The following is a 25,497-nucleotide window of genomic DNA, read 5'->3' on the forward strand; positions in this document are numbered from 1 at the left end:
AATTGCGACCGTAACTATAAAGATTCAGAACTGTTTTTTTTTAGTTTCATAAATCAGTAATACTAATCTATAGCTCGAGTTGGTGCCTTCAAACAAATCCCAAAAGCTACAAATTTTGCTCAAACACTAAGAATCATGAAATACCAAGCAATCATCTCATCATCAATAACCACCATATCAACATTTTAACGTTTTGGCATACCACGCCCCACCTTCTCCATCCTTTACTATTTACAGGGCACCTGCATCATCCACCTTACACATTTCCTTAACCTAAACCAGTCCCCATCCCTATTTCGTGCGCATTTGGCATGCTGTTACCTGAAATGTATTCAAATTCCCATCTTTCACTCGTACTGAAAGCTCCATAGTTTATCGTAAGCACTGCATTCAAGTCTACTCAGAGTGGCAGACCGGAAGAACTTAGCAGTATGAGGTTCCTTTAATGCACTTCATCTAGAGCTTCATCATGAGGTACCCCACTGTTTATGGTTTCTGTATGAATGCCAGTTATGGCAGTAGGTGAGTCCGAGTACGATGGGAGCGACCTGCCCTTGGCAGCCAACTCCTCCCTTCTCGTAATGTCTTCAAGATCAATGTTTTAGGAAATTCATTACTTGAACAGCATGAATCAATGCCGTCAAGGGATCAGCCACTGAAACATATAGAAACTCTCATTTAGATATTGTTGCCAAGTTCATGGTTGGTTTAACTGAATGTCCGCCTAACATTTTCTCTCATTTTGGTCTGGGACAAAAGGAATGGAGAAAGAAAAGTAGGAAAACCTGAGTCATGTTTGGTGCAAAAACCATTGCGATGTTTCGGGCGTCCATTTTGTTGTATTGTTCGTGTTGCACAACATCTGCCATTAAGTTGATGGCCCAGTCAAGTAAGGCAGCTTCTGTTGACGGAATTAACCTTGTAAGTTGGATGCAGTCATCTTCGGTGTTGCAGTGCATCACCTGCTCTGGTGTGAGGGAATCAAGAACTCCGCTTGGAAGTTCTCTAAGCCATGCCTACAAAAAAAAAAGCATTTCCAGAGTTCAAGTACAGCCAACCAACTGAGAAATACTGGTAAAGATCTCATGCATGAAAACGAAAATGAACTCGTCAAAACAACAAATTACTAGACAGTAAAATTGAAGGATGTGGGTTGCATGGATTTGCAAGGTCCAAAACAACTTATATAATCCTCTTATTATTGTTAAATCTAAGTAGAACAGCAAAATGAACTCCATAAATAGGAACAGATCACATGCATGTAGGTACAAGAAACTCCGAGATCGGTATCAGGAACAAGACACAGGTAATTTCTAGTTGTGTACCTTTATCAAACCAGCCAAACAATGCACATCGATTCCGCGTGGTACTACACCTCTGTTTAACTTGTTCCGAACATACTCTTCTTGAGTATTATCGGCATTAATTCGAAATATTCCTTCAGCCTTCAATCAACAGAATCAAGCTTGTTCAAAACCTTAAACATTTAGAATACTATTCAGGCATTAAACCCAGCATAGATTTGAGACTTACCTTGAGGCCTCCTTCGGCGTACAAACGCTTCTGCATCATAAGAAGAATCGTGGGCACGCTGTTCCCTCTTGCATCATAAGAACACTGCATCGACTTGGCAGAAACCCGAAAGCACTTGCACTGGACAATGAAAAAACACGTATTGTATGTTTAAAGAAATATCAAATGGCTCTACCAGACTCCATATACTACAAACATCAATTGCTTTTCGGTTTTAATTAAAACCAAGGAATGCCACTGGAAAAATCAACTCTGCTCAATAAGTTGGTTGCATGATAAAACAAAAACCATGAATAACATGCTAGATCAAGAGAAAACAATGGCCATAGCAAAGGATCAAATCATTTCTTATGCATGTAAAGAACAATCCATGTCCAGAATCCACATTTGAAGCACCATTTTAATCAAAAATTGCTTACCATTTGATTTTGACTATAAAACAAATCCTACTGGGTGAAAGCAGAATCCTTGAATTTGCATCCTAATCAAAAGCCTTAAATTTTCTGAAAAAGTAAAACCTTTTTATTGCAAAGCAAACATTAACAACTTCCTTATCCAAAATAGCAAAAGTAGTTGCAATGTCTCTTTCTTCTACAGCTTTATTCAATGACATCCATAAAACCATAACAAACAAGACAAGGACTCAATTAAGTCCGACATAATATTTCAAACATACAAATACACCTACAAGAACAGCTGAAATTAAATAAAAATTAAAACTATCTTGTTGCCATTTAATATCATATTCATACGTATAAGCAATGGTGAAAAAGATCGTTAATTTAATGCAATATAATAGTGCATTTCTTTTTAAAGATAATATCTGATAATCCCCAAAAAAAAAAATCAACAAATCAGCAGATTTAACTAGCTTCAAAATCTAAAATTTGCAAAGCATAATAAACCCAAGAAAAATTGGCATAAAAAGAAAAAAAAAGATTGCAAACCAAACCTGGCACTTGGAACCCTTCTGGGAACATCAGGCTGTAGATCGATAGGCAAACCGAGGAAACCATTAAAGCGGTCGAAAGTAACGTGAGAAACATGTTTGACTTCAGTTGGCAAGCTAATATCCATGGAAGAAACGTCACCAGTATCCACGCTACACGTCACCAGAGACTTCCTTAACAACGCCGTCAAAATATCCCTGAACGGGAGCTGGTTATTTTCTTTCGACGTTGAATCACTGTTCCCGCGTCTCGCCCTCGTAGCAATGGGGTTCCCGTAACACCCATTTTCTTCTTCTTCTTCGTCTTCATCATCAAACATTTTTTCTTCATCGTCATTGGCGTCAACGCTGTTGGTTTGGGTTGGGTTGAAGAAGGGACTGGGCGGAGCAGGGTTGAACTCAGTGAGCCCGACGAGTCCACAAGATTTGGAGCGGAACAAGCCGGTCATCTTTCAGAGTCCTCCCTCTCTCTCTCTTCTTTAATTGAAAAGGGAAGAAGGAAAGGAACATATAAATATTATTATAATAAGAAGAAAATAAAACAGTAAGATGAAGAAGTTAAGTGAAGGAGGGTATGAAATTTAGCAAGTAATTAAAATAAAATAAAAAAAAGAGTTGGGCTTGGTTGAAAAGAAAAAAAGAGAGGAGAGAAGGGGCGGAGGTTGCTTAGAAATGCAGATTCTGGATAATGGTAAAGGACTTGGCACTGACATTCTATTTCCTTTTTGTTGCTTATGTTTTTTATTTTCTTATTTTGTGTGTGAAGTTATGTTAGGTGGAAAGGCGGAAATTTTCGATGAAATAGTTTTTATTTAAAAGTAAGTAATTATCTTTGATAGCATTTGAATCCATATAAATACTGGTATATTTATAGTAAGAGGGTTATTTAATAAATGTACTTTTTTAAATTTAGAGATAATCATTTGAATGATAATGTTAAAAATTAAATTAAATTAAAAGAATTGAGAAATAATCTACATCTTTTTCATTCGAATTTATTTGATTAAAATATGTTGGGATTCCAAAATACAAACAATAACCTTAATTTATTTTCAGGCATCACCCCCAAAATAAAGTAAAGAGAAGTTAGTTAAGTTGACAGGATTTAAAACAGCAGTTGACAATAAAGTGGTCAAGGGTTTGGTTTTGAATGGTAATGCATACGCGTGGTTTGTAATTTTGTTTTCCATATCTAAGTTAGTTAAGATCTTTAGGGCTAGTATTTCCTTCAATATTTAAATTAGGTATTAAATAAGATATTAACTCAAAGCAACGATTCGAAGAGAAAGAGGGAATCGGATGTTGATGCAAATCCCCCACATTATATTCATATTGACATGCCACTTGTTGCTTTATCAATTTTATTTAAAACCGAATTTGTGGATTAAATTGAATTTTCGGTTAAATTTCTATCGATGATTCAAAAATCCTTAATTTTTTTATTTATTAGGTTGGATTATTATTAAAGGACTGAATTATTCGTTTAATCAAATTTCTTAATGCTATACGTTCTAGACATATTACTGTATATATATAAATTATTTTGATCATTTTAGCTAATAATCTCTTAACTTAATGACAAGAGTTTTATATTGTAAGCATGAAAGTTTGAGTTAAATATCATGTTATCTCATTCCCCATCCCCAATGCTTGATTGAGTTCAGTATCATGTGTCAAGTGACAGTAAATCAATTATGAAAAATACAATAAAATCGATTATAAGCTAAATATTGATATGCTAAGGGTATTTATGTATGTCAATTTATATACATATTTTAAAAATTATATACTCATTACCAATAAGTGTTGAATGCAATGGTAAGTACATTGCACACTTAATGAGAGAGCTTGGGTTCAAACCTTGAAAATGACATTGTTGGAGGATAAAACTTTGGTTATGGTATGAATACGTAAATTTACTTCAATTATATGCAATATCAAACGTAAAATGATGTTAGGTTAGTAAAAGTAGACCATTTTACCAATAAAGACCCATTTCCAATTTTATTTACGAAAATGGGCCTTTTTATTATATATCGGAATGGGCCGAAAACACCAAAATGCATCCACGTAGGAGCGTTTTAGCCCGTGTTTTTCTAGGGTTAGGGCTATTTGCATGTTTAGTGCCTAGGGTTTGTGGGTTTAGGGTTTTATAGTTATAGTGTTAGTCTTTTGTCAAAATAATTTAGAGTTTATTTATTTAGGGTTTAAAAATTTTAAAAAATAAATCAGGGTTTAGAGTTTTAAAAAAAATTAGGTTTTAGGGGTTTAAAATAAATTAATTAAATTAGGATTTAGAGATTTTAAGAAAATTAATTAAATTAGGGTTTAGTTTTTTTAAAATAATTTTTTGTTTAGCTTTTAGGGTTTTTGTAAAAGGGTTTAGGTTAAGGGTTTAGGAAAAATTATATTGACAAGAAGAATTTTGTTTTATTTGCTACAGTAGTTTCAGAAAAATTAATTTTGAGAAGACGGTTCTGAAAAAATAATGTCAAAAACGCTTCAAGCAGGATGTACTGTCAGCAAAATTACTGAAAAAGCTCTCATATGGACGCTCCTTTTCTACAGTAGTTCCTGAAAAAATAATTTTGAGAAGATGGTTCTGAAAAAATAGTGTCAAAAACGCTTCAATCAGGATGCACTGTCAGCAAAATTACTGAAAAAGCTCCTATATAGACGCTCTTTTTCTATAGTAGTTCCTAAAAAATAATTTTGAGAAGACGGTTCTGAAAAAATAGTGTAAAAAATGCTTTAAACAGGATGCACTGTCAACAAAATTACTGAAAAAAGCTCCCATGTGGACACTTTTTTCTACAGTAATTCCTGCTTGGCCTTAGGCTATAAATGAGTCAAATTTCATTCTCATGTTGTATAAGTTACAACAAGAAAAATTAGAAAGGCTAAGTAGAATAGAAATTGAAGATGATGGAACGTATTAGTGTTGTTATTCACTATGATGGTGAGGTCCGTGACACCGAGAACAGCGTTGTTTTTTTATCGAAGAACACAATGAGACTGGTTTTTAACCAGAACATAGATTTGACAGAACTTCGTAAAACACTTAGGCACAAAATCTTCAGAACGACGCCAATGAGAGTTTCGTCTATTAAGCATCAATTTTGTGCTTTAGTTGATCCCGTGACATATGACTCATTTGATATCAAAGGTGGTCGTAGCTTGGAGGCGATGGTGCAGACTTATCTCGCTAGTGGATCATCCTATATTGAGTTATATATACAATTTTCATCACTAAATGAAGCATTTGTAACTTCAACATATACTGTTGTTCGAGAGGAATACACGACCCCTACTCGACACTCCATTAGTGGAAGGCAGAACACGGAAGCACCCGTGTTTGGTGGTAGTATGGAATACACAATTCTTACACGACACTCGGTTAATGAATGGGACATGCACCACGGTGTGTCGATGTTCGATGTTAGAAATACGTACTGGAAAATGACATCAACTTCTAGTGGTTGGCAATCCACATCTGATTGGGGACATTTCAAAACGTCCACAAGAAGGGATGATGTACTCCCTACAAGTCCACTGGCGAGGAGACCTCATACGTTGTAGATGATGGTAGGTTAGATAATACGTCTGATGTGGATCCACCTCGAGAGCCCAGCCTCGATAGTGTAAAAGTTACATTATTTTCTAAACCGAAGCCTGTTCCAACTGAACTTGAAGACGGTGAAGGGGGTTCAGATGAAGAAAAAGAATATCTGTGATTTAGGGCGTACTCGCTTCCAGCCCACATGTATAATGTTAATCTATCGGCAGATAATGTGTTGGAGTTTCCAGATCTACCATGCAGAAGTAGTGACCGTACAAGTTCATCATTGGATTCGGGTGAATTGGAAGTTGGTAAGGAGTTTTCCAGTAAGGATATTTTTTTTGGTGCATTAAAATAATATAGCATCATGAACAGGGTTAACTACCATGTGGTTAAATCTAAATTTGAGAAGTTCGAGGCCAAGTGTGTAGTGCAAGACGGTACATGTTCATGGAAAATCATGGCTTCGATTAGGAAAAATACATGCTTGTGGGAGATAAAAAAGTACAAAGGTTCACATACCTGTGTTGCCGGTACAGTATCACTGGGTGTTTAGGGTTATTGAATAATATTGTTATTACTTAATGTTGCATTATTTAACGTACTTCGCTGACAGGTGTTTCACAAGATCATCCCAAGATGGATTCATATATGATAGCTAGCTTAATACTACCGATGGTGAAGGCGAATTATAATACTCTTATGTCGATCTTAATTGCCAATATTTATAGCCAATTAAGGTACACGCCCTTTTACCGCAAGGCTTGGATAGCTAAGCAGAAGGTGTTGGAAAATATGCATAGTGAGTGAGACGCTTCATTTAATGAGATGTGGTAGTGGTGTCAGATGCTGGAGAGGTACGTCTCAGGTTACATAACAGACCTTGAAACGAGCCCTACGTACTACAACAACCCCTTCCTCTATAGATGCCAAGTGTTCAAGCGTCTGTTCTGGGGTTTTAAGCAATGCTGGGACGTATTTGTGCACTATAGGTCATTGGTACAAATTGACAATACCTTTATGTATGGTAGATATACCCATCGACTATTGCTAGCGGTGGCATAGGATGACGGTGGGAGAATCCTTCCAATTGTGTTTGCAATAATACCGGGGGAGTTAGGTGATGACTGAGATTTCTTTCTTTTAGGTTAAGGAGGCATGTCTGCTCCCAACCTGATATCTGCGTTATATCGAATTAGGACACTGGAATACTAGCTACAATTAAGCGACAGGGAAGCCTATGAGATTGCACACACCATCGGTATTGTCTAAAGCACGTTGCGTCTAACTACTATGGGCAATATTGGTCTACCACTGAATGACGACAAGTGACTAACATGGACATTTAATCTCTATTAATATAATTTCGTTTGTAATATTTAATTTATTCTGAGTGGAAGAGTGGTATGTAATTTTCGCTATCAACTTCTATTGATAGGGTATGAGATCAATAATGATTGTTTTCATGAAATGTTGGAGATTTCCGGCCAGTTAACGATTAAGGCACAAAATACCTCTGTAACATACCTTTCGATCAGTGGACACAAGCATACGACAGTGACCTACGATATGGTCATATGACCTTAAACCTGGCTGAATGAATAAATTCTGTTATAAAAGAAACGCGTCATTTATTGATAACCTCAGTTGTGCGAGAGACATATTTTTGTTTGGCGACACTATTTTCAAAGCGAGCAATGATTATAAAGGTCAAATACAGGGAGGTCATGTATGGTGTCGGAAGGTATTGCAAGAAATTAACAAGGCGAAGGTGTGGGCCAACACCATACACACAGTATGTTATGATCGCAACAACTTATGGTTTCGTGTGATGGAGTTTGACAGACCGAACCAAGGTATTACCGGGGGGAATATCGTGTACACCTGAGAAATAGGATTTGCAATTGTGGGACATTTAACACACTTCGTTATCCATGCGCTCAGGGAAGCCTATAAGATCACACACACCATTGGTATTGTCTAAGGCACGTTGCATCCAACTACTATGGGCAATATCAATCTACCACTGATTGACAGTAAATGACAAATATGGGTATTTAATCTATTTTAATATAGTTTTGTTTGTAATATTCAATTTATTTTGAATGAAAGAGTGGTATGTAATTTTCGCTATCAACTTATTTTGACAGGGTACGAGATCAATAATGACCATTTTCATAAGATGTTGGCAATTTTGTGATCAGTTAACGATCTAGGTGCAGACTACCTCTTTAACATACCTTTCAATCAGTGGACACAAGCATACGACGACGACCTACGATATGGTCATATAACCTCAAACCTGGCTGAATGCATAAATTCTATTCTAAAAAATACGTCATTTGCAGATGACCTCGGTTGTGCGAGAGACATATTTTCATTTGGTGACACTATTCTAAAGTGAGCAGTGAGTTATAAAGGCAACATGCAGTGAGCCATATATGGTGCTGGAGGTATTGTAAGAAATTAACAAGACGAAGGCGCGGGCCAACACTATGCACACAATATGTCATAATCGCGACAATTTATGGTTTCGTGTGACGGAGTTTGACAGACTGAACCAAGGTATTACCAGGGGAAATATTGTGTACACTTGAGAAATATGACTTGCGATTGTGGGACGTTTAACATACTTCGTTATCCATGTGCTCATATAATTACAACTTATCAGAATCTTCTTTTGTATTGCCTGATCTATTTAAGTTGTTACCAGATAGATAATTGTGTCACAAACCAAAATGTCGACCTTGCTCGAGTAGAATACATGATAATATGGATATTTGAGAAAAGACGAACTAACAGAAGTTGTGCGAATGGTGTAGGAACTCAGGTCATATAATTTGAATATGTCCAAATCGAAATAGTTGATAATTGCTTAAATGAAGCTATGTTGCATTATTTCTATTGCCTTATTCAAAAAAGTTCCATTTTATTAAATAGGACAAAATATAAAAATATATTACTATTAAAATATTCAAAACAACTTTTATTTTATTAAATGAAGCAATATAAAATAGTTTGTACAAATATATTAAAGAAATCAATGTATGTACCGATCAGAATTAGTGCCACATGGGGTAGTCGACGGTTACGCGCTGGATTTCTTCTTAGTTCAACTTCCGAGGAGGGTTGTGATTGTTCTGGATGTGGGTGTTGGGAGGATAATCAACCTTGATAGAATAAATAATGTAGAGGTGTTTGAATCCCATAAGGCGATTAGGATTGAAAATGAGATGAGCTCCCTGATGGTGCCTTGTGCGATCCTTTTTGCGATGATAGCCTATATATTGTAGGTTGAGTTGGAGTCATCAGGAAAGGAGATGCATCGAGCCATGCATTCCAACCTGGCATAGAATTGGGAAAAAATATAATGGTTTGGATACATATAAGGACTAGGATACGCACCTGGCATAATTTGAAAGGGCTGTGGTGTGGGTGTCGTCACTTGAGGCGTTGGGCCCGGTGATTTTGTAAGCGTGCCGTCATCCCTTCTCTTTGGATTTAAAGGGCCCAGTCGTTCTCTTTTGACACAGATTTGCCAGCACTTCTACTCTTCCGAGAGTAAATATAGCTTGTCATAGATCCTAAATCATGGCATGTAATCCGGCACATACGCTAGCTCCGAAAGGATGACCGGTTCGTGAGTAGGTATATGATCATACCGATTTTCCAAAATTTTGATATATTCTAAGAAGAATATGGCCAATGCATGTTCGATTACCGTAAGTCAATTTTGTGCTCATCGAACACTTCAGGTGTCACGAGAATCGGTTATCGGAATCCAAATTGCCATAACACTCTATCCGTCTGGTGTATCTCGACAGTAGTAGAGTTGACCAATAGGATCTTAACATACCAAATGTTTAGATTTTGAAAGAATTCATCTGAAATTACTACTCAAATTGTCAAATCATCGTATGGTGTCCATTGAAACTAAATGAACGTGATAAAAATATTAGTTATATACATAATACTAAATACTAAATATGAAACGACTATGTTATGTATATATATTTTATTTAATACTTTCATACGCTTCCGACTGTTGGTCTAATAGAAGTTGTATATCTTCAAGAGCGATAAGTATTTCAACATAATTCACCGAATGGTTCCACCTAATTAAATAAATTTTTAGCATAAAATTATATTTTAAACCTATGTAATAATTGTAAAATCTAATATAAGTTCTACCTCGTTATAGATGAGAATGTATATGGGTGGTTCACTCGAGGACGTAAAAATGGAAAGCGAAATCAAGCCCATGATTGTAGTAGTGATAGGCAACCTTTGATTTTGGCTTTATTTGGTTTTGTCGCCCCACACATCTCCCGGTACAATGTTGCCAACACGGCAGACCCCCAACTAAGTTTGTCAGCTGTTCTAAAATCAACGAGTTTCAGTAGCCACCTCAAATGTACGAGGTTTCGTGACAAGTCCAACATCATATAACCTCCAATGATCTCAAGGATGTATGTCCGAGCATATCGTATTCTTTCTACTTCAGTTGAATCATTCCCCAACTCCGAGAATGTGTTTCGTAACCAGCCCATCTTAACCCGACCTCCATAATATTATCCAGAATCGCACCCAAAAGATCATAGCATATGGCTCCCCAATCAGCAGATTGAACGGAACCGGTGAGTACGAACCCATCCATTGGCAATCTCAATTGTAACTGCACGTCCTCTAAAGTGATGGTACACTCTCCTCATAGAAGATGAAATGTGTGCGTCTCGGGTCTCCACCTCTCTATGAACACGCTAATGAGTTTTGGGTCCAACTTGCACCCCCGTCCTATATTGATCATGTGCCGAAAATCTGTTTCACTTAAGTAATTTTCTATCAACGGTAATGGAGGACCAGACATATTATGAATATAACATTGTAACACCCAATCTACAGACTATTATAAAAAATTATAAAATTAAAATTGCATAAATGGAAAAAATATTAAATAATATTCAAAAATTGAAATCAACCCTTACCATTTTCATTTGTTCGACAGAGATATGTTTATGATCGAGACAAGTTAATTCCCCGACCATTGCTAATACGATCAAATATTTTTGAAATTATAAAAAAATAAAACTAATTTAGAAAAAAAATTAAAGGAAATAATTAATTAAATAGAGCTTTGAAAATTTTAGGGAGAACTTTGAAAGCTTTTTTGAGAATTTTAGAACAAATGTTTGTGTAAAAAAAATAAGAGAGGGTTTTATAGGTTTTTTTTAACCGTTGGACCAGCCAACGGTCAAAATTTTAAATGAGCGCTGGAGTGATCGTTGGGGACAAAAACACGAGCTAAAACACGTCCCTGAGGGAGCGATTTTGCCACGTCAGCAAAGCGAGTCCACGTCTGTGCGTTTTGTGTTGACATGGAAAAATCGCTCCCTTAGGGACGCGTTTTGTAGGAATTTCTCCTAAAACACTCCTACGTGGACGCATTTGGTGTTTCCGGCCCATTCCAATAAATAATAAAAAAAAGTGGCCCATTTCCGTAAATAAAGTTGGAAATGGGCCTTATTGGTAAAATGGTCGTAAATTGTTAATAGTTAATGAAATTGAATTAAATCAAAATTTCATACATACAATTGTACAAAATTAAATTTTATGTAAAAATTTAAAATTTACCAGATTAGGTCATTTTTTGGAAGAATTATGGGAATAGGCTGATTTTACGAAAACGCTTCTAGCTGGAATCATTTTCAAGTGAAATACAGAAAAACATGTCTAGGTGGAAGTATTTTCAAGTGATTTGCAAAAGAAAAAAATGATTTGAGCTGAAAGAGTTTTTTGCCACATCAACACTAAAAGTGGCATCACCAATATTTTTTTTATTTTTGGTGACACCTAATAATTTGTAAATAAAACTTACAAAACAGGTCTTTATATAGACCTCAAGTTTCATTTCCTTTATTTTCTTAAGCGGTGTGAGAGGTGGAATATGTGTAGATATAGACTCATAATTCATTTGCAGCTTGTTCCTGAACAATGTGGGATTACTTACTCTTTTAACTAACAACATAATATTAAAGGCGACACTTAATTTTTTGGTAAAATCAACCTATTCCCGTAATTCTTCCAAAAAATGGCCTAGTCTCATAAAATTTTAAATTTTTCGGTATTTATGGATAATTTAATCCTTTATACATTTGACCAAAATTTTTAATGAATTTTTTTTTGAATAAGTGTCCATATATAATTTTATTTAAAAAACCTCATCCAAATAACAATAGATGCACAGATGCACATATATCTAATTTATAATTAATGTGCCCTCAAACTCCTTTCAATTTAAAGTGCAAGTAAAAATTATTCCCAAAAGGTTTTTCATTACATATTTTTCTTTCTTTTTATCATCCATTTCCTTAAAAAAAATACAAATTTAAACCCATATAAGATAAAGAGCTGCCAATAACCTGTACAAGTCAAAGCCTCCAAGATCAATGACTCTAGATTCAAGTCCAGACAAGTTAGGAACACATAAAGCTGGTTCAGACATTCATCACCGTTAACCATGTCGATTTTCAAGGGTCCAATAGGTGACTCCATCTTGTAACCTCCTTCGTTTACCTATGGCACTCGGAATTGTCATGTAGCATAAAAGCGTCCTACCAAGTTCTCGCTTGCCTAGCAACGAATCTAAATTAACAATCTATTGAACCCTGTTCATCAAGTGAATGTCAACAATTGAGTAACTTCATTATGAAGGTCACTGTTTCATACATAAATAGGGTGAAGTTTATTAAATTTCATTCACTAAAATTATTAATTTTAAGTTTGAAAAAGCAGTTAATTTGTGGCAATTTTTTTTATGGGATCCAGGCATTTTTAGGTTGATATGACTTCACAGTGTTTGAAGATTTTTCTCTTAGTTTTAAAACGCATCTTGATTTCAAGTTCGGGAGCTCAAGTTATGATCATTTTACTGAAGACTGGGCAAGCAAAATTTTTGAATAGGGTTATTATGAAAATTACGAGTTCCGGACTTCTAATTCAAGTTTAAATCATATTGGATTTGATTTTTAGAGTTATTTTATTATATATAAGCCAATATTATATTTATTAGGTCTTATTATTTCATTATTTATTTTGAATTTTGAATATATTTTTAAGTATTTTAAGTTATTTAGGAGTTTTATGTCAACAAGAAAGTTTAGTTTTAAACTATTTCTATTTAGGTTAATTAGAGTTTCAGTATACTTAAAGCTTTTATTTGTATGTACTTAGCTAGCCTATATAAATGCATCTTCATTGTACACAATTGAATCAAGTTCATTAAGCAACTTTTCTCTTTTGAGTTAATAAAATTATCTGAGTTTTTCTCCTCAAAAATTTCTCTTGAGTTTTCTTTTAGAAGAGTTTTAACAATCTTTTTTAAATTGTGGGGATTATCTTCAAGATATTTCTTTCCAAGTTTTCTTTATTGGAGGGAAAATTAGAGTCGTCTGAAAGGGTTGTAAATCCATCTAGTTTCCAAGGCTCTTTAGGATTTTTACACGCCATTTTCCATCTTTTCCATCTATCTTATCTCATTTCTTTCTTGTTCTGTTTTGTTCTTGTTCAGTTGTTTCTAATATTTAATTAGGATTCATTGTTCTTTTCCTATCTTTTATTGTTTTAATTGCTTCTCTTTTTAATTATTAGATATGACTTGAATTTGTTTGTATTTCATATTGTGTCAAACTCTGAGTTCTTCTTCATTTGTTTAGAGCCCTAGCCCATATCTGCGGCTGGACAAACTTACGATCTTGGTCATTATCATCACACAACAACTTCAACTGCTAGGGATATTGTTGACTGCTTCCCGCATGTTCTCCAATCAAAGGTCTAGTGGAAAAGGACAACACTACAAAACAAAACCATGATAACCAACAATTAGTACTACCCAATAAAGTTGGATCCCTATGCACCATTAAGGTAAAGAACCAAATTCAATTGGTGGTGTTGATTTCTTTTGCCAATTGAAACAAAAAAAAAACCCAAAGAACCACCAATGGGACATTCAAAAGAGGCCAAGAATAAACATCTGCATAGGTGGTCGAACGGCACCAAGTTATCACCCAGCAATTACCACCAACAATCAGGAGAAATGCGAAAATAAAGGAGGATAAATAGAGGAGGAAATGAACGAGTGTGGAAGAAGGCAATAGACCATCCAATAGAAAGGGATAATAAAAAGGAAAAAGAGACTTGGCCAGCAGTGTGAATGCCAATCGACCATACATCGAGGAGGATAAGATAAAACCCATGCTAGGATTTAGAAACAAGAGAATAACTCACAAGAGAAGTAGTTTTTCCCATAGAAGAAATCAACATAAATTATTTCTTTTTCATTGTTTACCTTTTGTATTGTATATCCAATTATATCTTATCTATCTACTTATTTTATTCAACATTTAAAAAAAATCTATATCAAGTAAAAAAATTAAAATAATTATTAACACATTTAAAATGTTAAAAATTAATAATAAAAAATATTAAAAGTGGAACATTTTTATTTTCATTGGTTTATGAAGCACATCTTTAAGAAGACGTTTGGTATAGTGGAAAGTTATCACAATTGAATTAATTGGTTGAAACGTGATTCTAATTTTTGATATATAAAAATTAATTTACTTTTCTTAGGATGTAACATTCTCTTGGGAGTTGCTTTCCTACAAGCATTTGGGAAGTGATCCTTAATAATTGGTGAAAGTGATTCCCTTAATAATTGATAAGAAAGCTACTTTCGCTCAGTATTAGCATCAGAGAATTTCAAGTCATATATACATTGTATTAATATACTTGAATTTATACCTATAGTATAATGAGATTTTTTTTTTTTGCAATTTTATATCTTCACAATCTTTAGTTAATATACAATTTATTTTTCAAATGTATTCATGCCAAAACGTGTTGTTAATAATAAAAATTATTGAAAAATATTATTAAATATTTAATTCAAATATTTTTTAATAATAAAATAATTGAAATGTTAAAATACACTAATATTATCTTTTATTTAATAAGGATAAATTTTTTTAAAGTACTCTTACGTTCTCAAAAAATGTTGAGTGTATTAAACAAATTAATATAATTTTTTTGAGATTTGATCAGAACTTTCAATGTATATTAAATGTTGTAAAGTAACTTTTCCATCAAATATACTTCATTAAAATCATAACATGAAAATGCAGGTGCAGAAATCCTAAATTCTTTTTGTTTGTACCTAAGCGTAACATTTCCATCTTACAAATAAACGGAATTTGAGTTTAATTAGCTTAAATATTAACTATTTCTTAAATCTACCAAAAGTAAAAGTAATGTCCTTTTGTTTTGGTCCAAGTGTATGAACAAAGTTATCTGAAAGCAGGGGCAAATTAGGGCATACATCGAAAGGCATTATCAGATTTGATATACTTACCGGTAAAACATACGACCCAGGAACGTCATCTACCATGCAAAATGCAGCTAAGCTGACATTGCTATACCACCGCTTGATGTTGATCAACGGTTCCTGGTCGGATTACAATCTTGTTTAAATGTCCTCTTGATCAACAAGAGTGGATACTTGTTAAGGAAAACCATTGCTGTAGTTATCACCCGTGCTGACAATAAGTTCAATGAAATATACAAAGTAATAAGTAACAAATCATTCGTCACTCAATTAAATTATATGTCTATTTGGAGCTTCATTAGGTATAAATGTGATGTGTGATTCTCGCTCAAATTTTATTTTGGATTTAAATTCTATTATGGGTAGAATTGTCAATATTTATTTTACTTCAGATGTAGATTTATTTGTGATTATATGCAAATTGTTTTTTAAAAAAAGTTAAAATTTTCTATTAGTCATTGTAGTATGTGTAAGTTTTGAATTTAGTCTTTCAACTTTAATTTGATCAGTTTTAGTCACTGTATTTTTTCCAATTTTAAAAATTCAAACTTGGCTAAATAGTAGCTATTAAGTTTACAAAGTTATGCATTTCTAAAATCTCATGCAACAAACTTATTATTATAAAATGTATAATAACATATTAATTTATTATGTTCACATATTATTCACAAAAAAGTCAATTGATAGATTTATTGGAATTCTAAACTTCAAAAAGTACAAGAATTAAGGACGATCAAATTAGAGAATTAGACTAAATATACAACTTAACAAATGAATTGAACCATTACTGTTTGAGTAATGATTGGAATTTAGAATTCAAAAATCGAGAAATAGGGATTTAGCTTATGGTATATGCATGGTGGTTGTGGGTTGACAACAAACATGCAGGAGGAAAATATATAGAAGGTTGGTGAGGATGATCCTAACGCCTCAACCAACAGCAGGCGAATGAATGCTTGTGGTAGAAGCGTTACTACAGATCATGCATCCTGGTTTCATGCAAAATTGGTTATAGGAAACTCAAAGGGAGAATTTACGATATTCACCATTTGATTATGAGTTACTTTGAAGCTACTCCAAAGGATGGGATGGGTGAAGCAAGTGGGTGGAATCGTGTAGTCGACGGCATAGCTAAACCACCGACTGAAAATAAGCTACTACTTGGCTGCAACATATGTATGATTGTGGTTTCTACCTTAAGGATTTATTTATGAATCAGAAAGTTGAGGAGTGGTGATTCTAAGCCTGGGTGAAGCGGCCATTTTTTTTCATTTCTACCACTTTTTGCATGATTTTGTAATTTATAGGAAACAAGCAATCTATTATTTTACTTTTACCATATTTATAAATAACGGATGAATAAATGAAAGAAGTTCTAGTTGAAATGATAAGTTGAGGTTTCGGTTATTATGATGCAGCTGAGAGCAAAATAAAATTTTAGAAGTTTGGAGGATAAAGCAAAAAATTTGTTTAAAAGGAACATAAATTAAATACCTCATAAGTGAATGGATTACACTACTTGCTCACTCTAGTTAGCTCCTGTAACATAGTGCCTTAAATTCAAATTATAAGTGTGAGTTTAAACTGATTTTTATTGATTTTGTATAAAATATAAAAAAATAATAAAGAAACATCATCAAATTAATATTGTTAAAAATGGTGTTAAGAAATGGCTTAAAATTGTAGTGGATGTTGTGTGGTAGTGGGTTGTTGGTGGTAGTGGATTAGTGGATGGTTGTTGGTGTCCATTTTCAACCACAAATCTTTGCCAAAGTTTTGGACAATTATGTCCTTGAACTCTCTTATAAATAGAGAGGTTCATTAGCCATATTCATCATCCCAAACCAAGAGAGAGCAAAGCTTGTTCTTTGAAAGCTAGGATTTTAGCTTTCGGGTTTTCTATAGGGGTTGAGAGTTGTGAGGTTCTCGGGTTGTGTCTTGAGTGTAAAACACTTGTAATCTTCATCTTGTTATAGTGAAATTTCTTTTCGCCTCTGCCGTGGACGTAGGCATTAAAGCCGAACCACGTAAATCCTTGTGTTCACTTTATTTTTCGTTCCGGTCAATTTATTGTAGTCATATCGGAGTTCTCGAATCGATCCTTTCCGCTACAAATTGGTACCAGAGCGTAGTTGAAGGAGTGATAATATTTTCTGAATTGCCCTGTGACTGCAGCTTTGTCTGATCTTTCACATCAGGAAGAAAATATTATCATTCATTCAAAGGTTCCAAATTATGGCTACAAGTGTTTCATCGACTAAGTATGATGTCGAGAAATTTACCGGGAAAAATAGTTTCAGTTTATGGCGCATCAAGATGCGGGCAGTGCTGGTTCAACAAGGATTGCTAAAAGCATTGTCTGGTAAAGATAAATTACCAAGCACGCTTTCGGAAGAGCAAAAGGATGACATGCTAGAAAGAGCACATAGTGCTATTCTGCTATGTCTAGGAGATGAAGTGCTACGAGAAGTAGCGGATGAGAAAACCGCGTCAGGTTTGTGGCTCCGGTTAGAGAGCAAGTACATGACGAAGTCATTGACGAACCGGCTCTACCTCAAGCAAAGACTCTATGCCCTGAAGATGGAGGAAGGTACACCTGTTTCCCAGCACCTGGATAAATTCAATTCCATTATCATGGATTTGAATAATATCGATAACAAAATCGATGATGAGGACCAAGCAATAATTATTTTGTGTTCTTTGCCTCCCTCGTATGAGAATTTTGTTGATACAATGATGTACGGTCGTGATGACCTGACTCTAGAGGAGGTGAAAAATGCCTTAAGTTCCAGTGAGTTGAGGAAGAAAATCACTGGTAAGGTGGTCGAAAACAATGAAGGCGAAGGCTTGGTTGCTCGAGGAAGATCCAAGGCAAAGGGTGGAAGTTCAAGTAAAAGCCATCCTAGATCGCAGTCCAAGAAGAGAATACAGTGCTACTACTGTAAGAAGTACGGGCACATGAAGGTAGATTGTCCGAAAAGGAAGGAGAAATCAGAATCACAGGAGCAACAAAATGATCGTGCGAATGTAGCTGATGCAGATTCTTCAAGTGATGCCGAGATCGTTCTTGCAGTATCCGACTCTTACGCTGGTGGGAGATGGATTCTTGATACGGGAGCTACATTTCATATAAGTACTTCGAAAGATGCATTCTCAACATACGAGAAGCATTCTGGTTCAGTACTAATGGGAAATGACCACGCATGTCAAGTCATGGGGATTGGCACAGTTCGTATAAAGATGTTTGACGGTATTGTTAGAACTCTAACTGACGTTCGGCACATTCCAGAAATGAAGAAAAATTTGATCTCTTTGAGTACGTTGGACAAGAAAGGCTTTCGGTACTCTGCTGAAGGTGGAGTTCTCAAGGTATTCTCGGGTGCTTTGACTGTGATACGTGGTAATTTGGAGCGGGGCCTTTACTTCCTCGATGGTTCCTCGGTTACAGGTGTTGCGGAGTGTCATCATCAGATGATCTAGATTCTGACACCACGAAGTTATGGCATATGCGGCTCGGGCATATGAGCGAGAGAGGCTTATCGGTGCTAAGCAAACGAGGATTATTGTCTGGGCAGTGTACAGGAAAGTTGAATTTCTGTGAGCACTGCGTCTTCGGTAAGCAGACTCGGGTAAAGTTCAGCACTGGGATTCACAAGACAAAAGGCACAGTGGATTACTTCCATTCTGACCTTTGGGAGCCTTCTCCGACAATTTCTAAAGGTGGTTACAGATATCTGCTTACCTTTATCGATGATTACTCGAGAAAGGTTTGGGTGTATTTTCTGAAGAGCAAGTATGAGGTTCTCATCAACTTCAAGCAATTTAAAGCTTTGATCGAAAATCAAACAGGAAAGAAGATCAAGCGATTCCGGACGGATAATGGCTTGGAGTTTTGCTCAGGTGAATTCAATGAGTTCTGCAAAAATGAAGGAATAGTGAGACACCGCACTGTTCGTCGAACACCACAACAAAATGGAGTTGCAGAACGCATGAATAGAACTCTCTTGGAGCGAGCTCGTTGCATGCGATCAAATGCTGGGCTCGGTGAAGAATTTTGGGCTGAAGCTGTTAATACTGCTTGTTATTTGGTTAACAGATCTCCGTCAACAGCTATTGAGCTGAAGACTCCTGAGGAAGTATGGTCTGGTTCTCCTGCTGATTACTCTGGTTTAAGAGTGTTTGGCTGCCCTGCGTATGCTCATGTAAATGAGGGAAAACTCAAACCGAGGGCGAAGAAATGCATATTTCTTGGATACGGCCAAGGGGTGAAAGGATACAGGTTGTGGTGTCCTGATCCGGTTTCGTCCAAGTTCATCATCAGCAGAGATGTGACTTTTGATGAGTCATCCATGCTTCGATCCACCACAAATTCCCGGGAAAAGGAGGAGTCAGATAGAATGGGAGATCACGGTGTTGAGAAGCAGGTGGAGTGTCAGGTGGACGCTCCAATTCCTACGGAAGGTACTTCAGTCCAGGATGATCAAGTTGAGGTGCAAGATTCCGATGAAGATGAGTCACCTCAAGAAAAACCATATAGCATTGCCACTGGAAGAACGAAGAGACAAATCAAACCAAATCCGCGTTACGCTAATCTGGTGTCTTTCGCGCTCAGTGTGGCGGAGTCCATTGGTATAGAACCTTCCAGTTATAATGAGGCTGTCACGTGTGATGAGTCGGCACAGTGGGCAATTGCTATGAGTGAGGAGATAGAATCTCTTCACAAGAACCATACTTGGGAGTTGGTTAAGCCGCCAAGTAACCAGAAGATAGTTGGTTGCAAATGGGTCTTCAAGAAAAAGGAAGGCATCCTAGGGGTTGAAGCAACTAGATTCAAGGCACGATTGGTTGCTAAAGGCTTCACTCAGAAAGAGGGGATTGACTACAATGAAGTTTTCTCCCCAGTCGTAAAGCATTCTTCCATTCGTGTATTACTTGCCATGGTGGCCAAGTCTGATCTAGAACTTGAGCAGCTTGACGTAAAAACGGCGTTCTTGCATGGTGAGCTCGAGGAAACAATCTACATGCGTCAACCAGAGGGTTTTACAGTTCCTGGTAAAGAAGACCATGTCTGTCTATTAAAGAATTCTTTATATGGATTGAAACAATCCCCAAGGCAGTGGTACAAGCGGTTTGATAGCTTCATGATTCAGCATGGTTACACAAGATGTGACTATGATGCTTGTGTCTATCATCGGAAGCTCTCAGATGGTTCGCACATTTATTTGTTGCTGTATGTTGATGACATGTTAATTGCTTCCAAAACATGTCGGAAATCAACAAGTTAAAGTCGCAGTTGAGTGGTGAGTTCGAGATGAAGGATCTGGGTGCTGCCAAGAAAATTTTGGGCATGGATATTCACAGAGATCGCAAGGCGGGCAAGCTTCGTGTGTCGCAGAAGAACTACATTGAAAAGGTTCTTCAACGCTTCGGCATGGATAAAGCGAAAACTGTGAGTACTCCGTTGGCACCACATTTCAAACTCTCTGCAGAGTTGTCACCACAATCTGATGAAGAAAAGCAGCAAATGTCTCACATTCCATACTCGAGTGCAGTTGGAAGCGTGATGTATGCAATGGTTTGCACTCGTCCAGACATTTCACATGCAGTTAGTGTGGTCAGCAGATACATGAGTTGTCCTGGCAAGGAACACTGGCAGGCCGTGAAATGGATTCTCAGGTACTTGAGAGGTTCTGCAGATTTATGCTTGGTATATGATCAGAGTGACTGCACTAGCAGTGTCACGGGCTATGTGGACTCTGATTATGCTGGAGATCTGGACAAAAGAAGATCTCTGACGGGTTATGTTTTCACTTATTCTGGAGGAGCCATTAGTTGGAAAGCTGTGTTACAGTCTACCGTAGCCTTATCTACGACTGAGGCGGAATATATGGCGTTAGCAGAAGCAGTGAAAGAAGCATTGTGGATGAAAGGTCTAGTAAGCAGTTTGGGTTTACAACAGGATTTCACTGTTGTATTTTGCGATAGCCAGAGTGCCATACATCTGACTAAAAATCAGATGTTTCATGAACGGACCAAACACATTGATGTCAGATATCATTTTGTTCGGGAACATGTTACGCAAGGTGACATTGTTATCAGCAAGGTTGCTACCGAGAAGAATCCTGCAGATATGTTAACTAAGGTGATCCCTGCATATAAGTTCAAGCATTGCTTGGACTTGATAGGTATTCGGGATTGATTAGCGCCAGAGAGGCGTTTGGAAGAGGTGATCCAGTTCGAGGAATTCACTATGATGTTCAGCTTGGTAAATTTCAAGCCAAGGTGGAGATTTGTTAAGAAATGGCTTAAAATTGGTAGTGGATTGTTGTTGTTGGTAGTGGGTTGTTGGTGGTAGTGGATTAGTGGATGGTTGTTGGTGTCCATTTTCAACCACAAATCTTTGCCAAAGTTTTGGACAATTATGTCCTTGAACTCTCTTATAAATAGAGAGGTTCATTAGCCATATTCATCATCCCAAACCAAGAGAGAGCAAAGCTTGTTCTTTGAAAGCTAGGATTTTAGCTTTCGGGTTTTCTATAGGGGTTGAGAGTTGTGAGGTTCTCGGGTTGTGTCTTGAGTGTAAAACACTTGTAATCTTCATCTTGTTATAGTGAAATTTCTTTTCGCCTCTGCCCGTGGACGTAGGCATTAAAGCCGAACCACGTAAATCCTTGTGTTCACTTTATTTTTCGTTCCGGTCAATTTACTTGTAGTCATATCGGAGTTCTCGAATCGATCCTTTCCGCTACAAATTTTAATTATTTTCTGACCATTGATGCCGGTCACCGAGCAATGTTACACGTCATGGGTCAACATGCCACATCATCAGTCAATGTGTCATATTATCAATGACGTGGCATGTAATCATCGGCTAAGCGCCTTTATCTACCACAATGAGACAAGAATATCTGTAAGTACTAAAATGAGAACATGGATATAATTTTTGGGTTTCCATTAAAAAGATGGATTATAATTATCTTATAAAAACACTTTTTTTTTTCTTTGTGATAATTTTGAAGTTTGATGTGGGGTGAAAGTGTGAAACAAATATTTGAGGCTTGAATCATACATTTGATGTCTTTTGCAATACGTTGGTTAGTGGCTTTGCATGCGCCTCTTTGATTTTTGGTTGGATCATACGGAAGACACAGATTTATGTAAATGGCTTTTGCTTCAAGCTAAACCTTTGCATTTGTTCACACTGCATCCTTTCTCCCATTGTGTTTTTACTTGAATCTCAGTTTGATAAGAGTTTGAAGATTTATTTTATTTTTGATGTTTTGGAATGATAAAGGCTGATCCATATGCTAATTGTAAAACGGTTTTTATCAACTTCTTACTTGTATAGCCTTGCTTTATTGTCGACTCTGGTTTAGGTAGTCATAATAATACACGGGGCTTTTGTTTTTTTTTTCCTCTCAGATGCTCCGTATGGTGGCCAGCACTATCGGGTGCAACAAAATCCTCCACCGCCTGTGAATCAATCCAGTGCAGTGCCTACAAAGCCCTCACCTCCACCAGTTACAGCATGGCGTCCTCAGCCAATGCCACCTCCTCCACTTTTCATGAGCAGCAGTGGAGGTTCTGGCTCAAATTATTCAGGTTCCGAGAACCCACTTCCACCATCTTCACCTGGTATTGTGTTAGGTTTCTCCAAGAACAGATTTACCTATGAAGAATTAGCAAGGGCAACAGATGGCTTCTCAGATACTAACCTTCTTGGACAAGGTGGTTTTGGGTATGTGCACCGTGGAGTTCTCCCCAACGGGAAGCAAGTAGCAGTCAAGCAACTGAAGGCTGGAAGTGGACAAGGGGAGAGAGAATTTCATGCTGAAGTTGAGATTATCAGCCGTGTTCATCACAAACATCTTGTGTCATTGGTTGGATACTGTATCTCGGGGACTACAAGAATGCTAGTTTATGAGTTTGTTCCCAACAACACTTTGGAGTTTCACTTGCATGGTAAGCTTGTCTAAGTTGCATGTCATCATGCTTGTTTGAATTACTGGGCATGGCGAGTAATGTTCAGTTCATCTGGTAAGATGATCTAATACAGAATGTTAATGCAGGAAAGGGGCGACTTACCATGGATTGGCCAACTAGGATGAGAATTGCTTTAGGGTCTGCAAAAGGACTGGCATATCTTCACGAGGATTGTATGCTTTTTCACTCTCACTCTCTCCCTTGCATGCGTGCTCTATATTTAGGATTTTAGTCTCTTATTAACCTTGTCAATGTTTTCAGGTCATCCTAAGATCATTCATCGTGATATTAAGGCGGCTAATATTCTTTTGGATTTCAAGTTTGAGGCTAAGGTATTGATTTCACTTTAATTTCTTGACACTTTTAAACGCTTGAACCATAAACGAAATCCAAACAAATGCAACCAAAATGTCGGCCTTGACTTGTCTGTTTTATTTCATCTTTACTTAACCGAAAAGGATTTGCTTGTATCAAGCTGTTAACCAACTAATTAAAAAATAACATTCTTTCAGTTTTAACACCAGTGTATAGGTTTCATTGCATTAGTTTTCAATTACTGTCTTTGTTTTTTTGTTTGTCCAAATGTATTTCTCTCTATTGTCATTGAGATGATGGATAAAACTGTTGTTTCCAGGTTGCTGATTTTGGACTAGCAAAGTTCTCTTCTGATGCCAACACTCATGTCTCTACCAGGGTGATGGGTACTTTTGGGTAAGAAGACTTATGCATTCTCTTTTCTTGTTATATAGGATTTGTGATTAAATTTTTTTGCCTCTAGTTGTTTATTTACTTAATTCTCACTCTCTCCAGGTATTTGGCTCCGGAGTATGCTTCAAGTGGAAAACTCACAGACAAGTCAGATGTTTTCTCTTTTGGAGTCATGCTTTTGGAATTGATTACTGGACACAGACCTGTTGGCTCGTCTTACAGGGAAGACAGTTTGGTGGACTGGGTTAGTTATTAACTTTGGTCTATGATTGTCTATGCAAATACACACAAACTCGCATAATATCATCTGCATATTCTTCTCTGACTCTCTGAACCAGTTCCGGAAAGGAATTCTGGATTTACATTTCATAGATTCTTTATTAAGTAAATCTGATTTGGCATTGCAGGCTAGGCCATTGCTCACACGAGCTATGGAGGATGGAAACTATGATAGTCTGGCTGATCCTAAATTACAGAAGGAATATAACCACAATGAGATGACTCGTATGGTTGCTTGTGCTGCTGCTTGTGTGCGATATTCAGCAAGACGTCGTCCCCGGATGAGCCAGGTAATTGGTGTGGTAAATTTTTTTTTAAATGTCATTTTTAGTATTGAGGGTCTGCTATGTCTTGTTGATGGATATGACACTGAAGATGAATAATTGTGAAAGCAATCCATCTCTATTAATGGAAATTTAATTGTGAGCGACTGCATTTCTTAAGTATCTTGTGGGTATGATGGCTGCCAATCAAGTGGGGTAACCGGTGGTTGATGGTTTATGAGTGAACCGTACTTTCTGTTTGACCTTATAGTTACTCCTGTGTTCCATTCATAATTGTACTCTTAACCAAAACTTGCAATCAAATAGATCGTCCGAGCTTTAGAAGGAGATGCGTCATTGTCTGATCTCAATGAAGGAGTGACACCTGGACAAAGCAGTGTCTACAGCTCTTATGAAAGCTCTGACTACGATACAAACCAGTACAATGAAGACATGAAAAGGTTCAGGAGGATGGCATTGGACACACAGGAATATGCTGCTAGTAGTGAATACAGTGAAGCCACCAGTGAATACGGTTTATACCCTTCTGGCTCAAGCTATGAAGGCCAAACCACCAGGGAAATGGAGATGCGGAAGATGATGAAAAATAGCCAAGGTTTTAGCGGAAACTCAACCTCGTAACGCAACATATACCTTATTACACTGTAAAGATCCCATCCTCTTGTCATTTTCATACTATAACTTGGATTGGCTTGTATTTCTTGAGATACCCCATACCACTGAAAATTTTAGCCCCTCTAATTTTTAAACCAAGGGTTTTCATTGATTTTTATTTTTTTTAGTGATTCACACAAATAGTAAATGATGCATACAGTTTGCCTGA

The 25,497-nt window shown here is 36.5% G+C and overlaps 1 protein-coding gene and 1 pseudogene across 1 annotated transcript in view; one reads left to right on the plus strand and one right to left on the minus strand.

Annotated features, from left to right (window-relative positions):
* LOC107962675 (proline-rich receptor-like protein kinase PERK1) overlaps positions 1-25,497 on the plus strand; it is a 26,790-nt gene extending 1,293 nt beyond the window's left edge. The window contains 7 exon segments of the mRNA XM_016899142.2: positions 22,843-23,382; positions 23,490-23,576; positions 23,665-23,735; positions 24,038-24,114; positions 24,214-24,355; positions 24,519-24,680; positions 24,981-25,497. Of these exon segments, the coding sequence (XP_016754631.2) occupies positions 22,843-23,382; positions 23,490-23,576; positions 23,665-23,735; positions 24,038-24,114; positions 24,214-24,355; positions 24,519-24,680; positions 24,981-25,295 (1,394 nt within the window). The 3' untranslated portion in view covers positions 25,296-25,497.
* LOC121230640 (rho GTPase-activating protein 3-like) lies at positions 443-3,032 on the minus strand (annotated as a pseudogene).

The sequence above is a fragment of the Gossypium hirsutum genome, chromosome A06 (genome assembly GCF_007990345.1).
Source record: "Gossypium hirsutum isolate 1008001.06 chromosome A06, Gossypium_hirsutum_v2.1, whole genome shotgun sequence".
Lineage (NCBI taxonomy): Eukaryota > Viridiplantae > Streptophyta > Magnoliopsida > Malvales > Malvaceae > Gossypium > Gossypium hirsutum.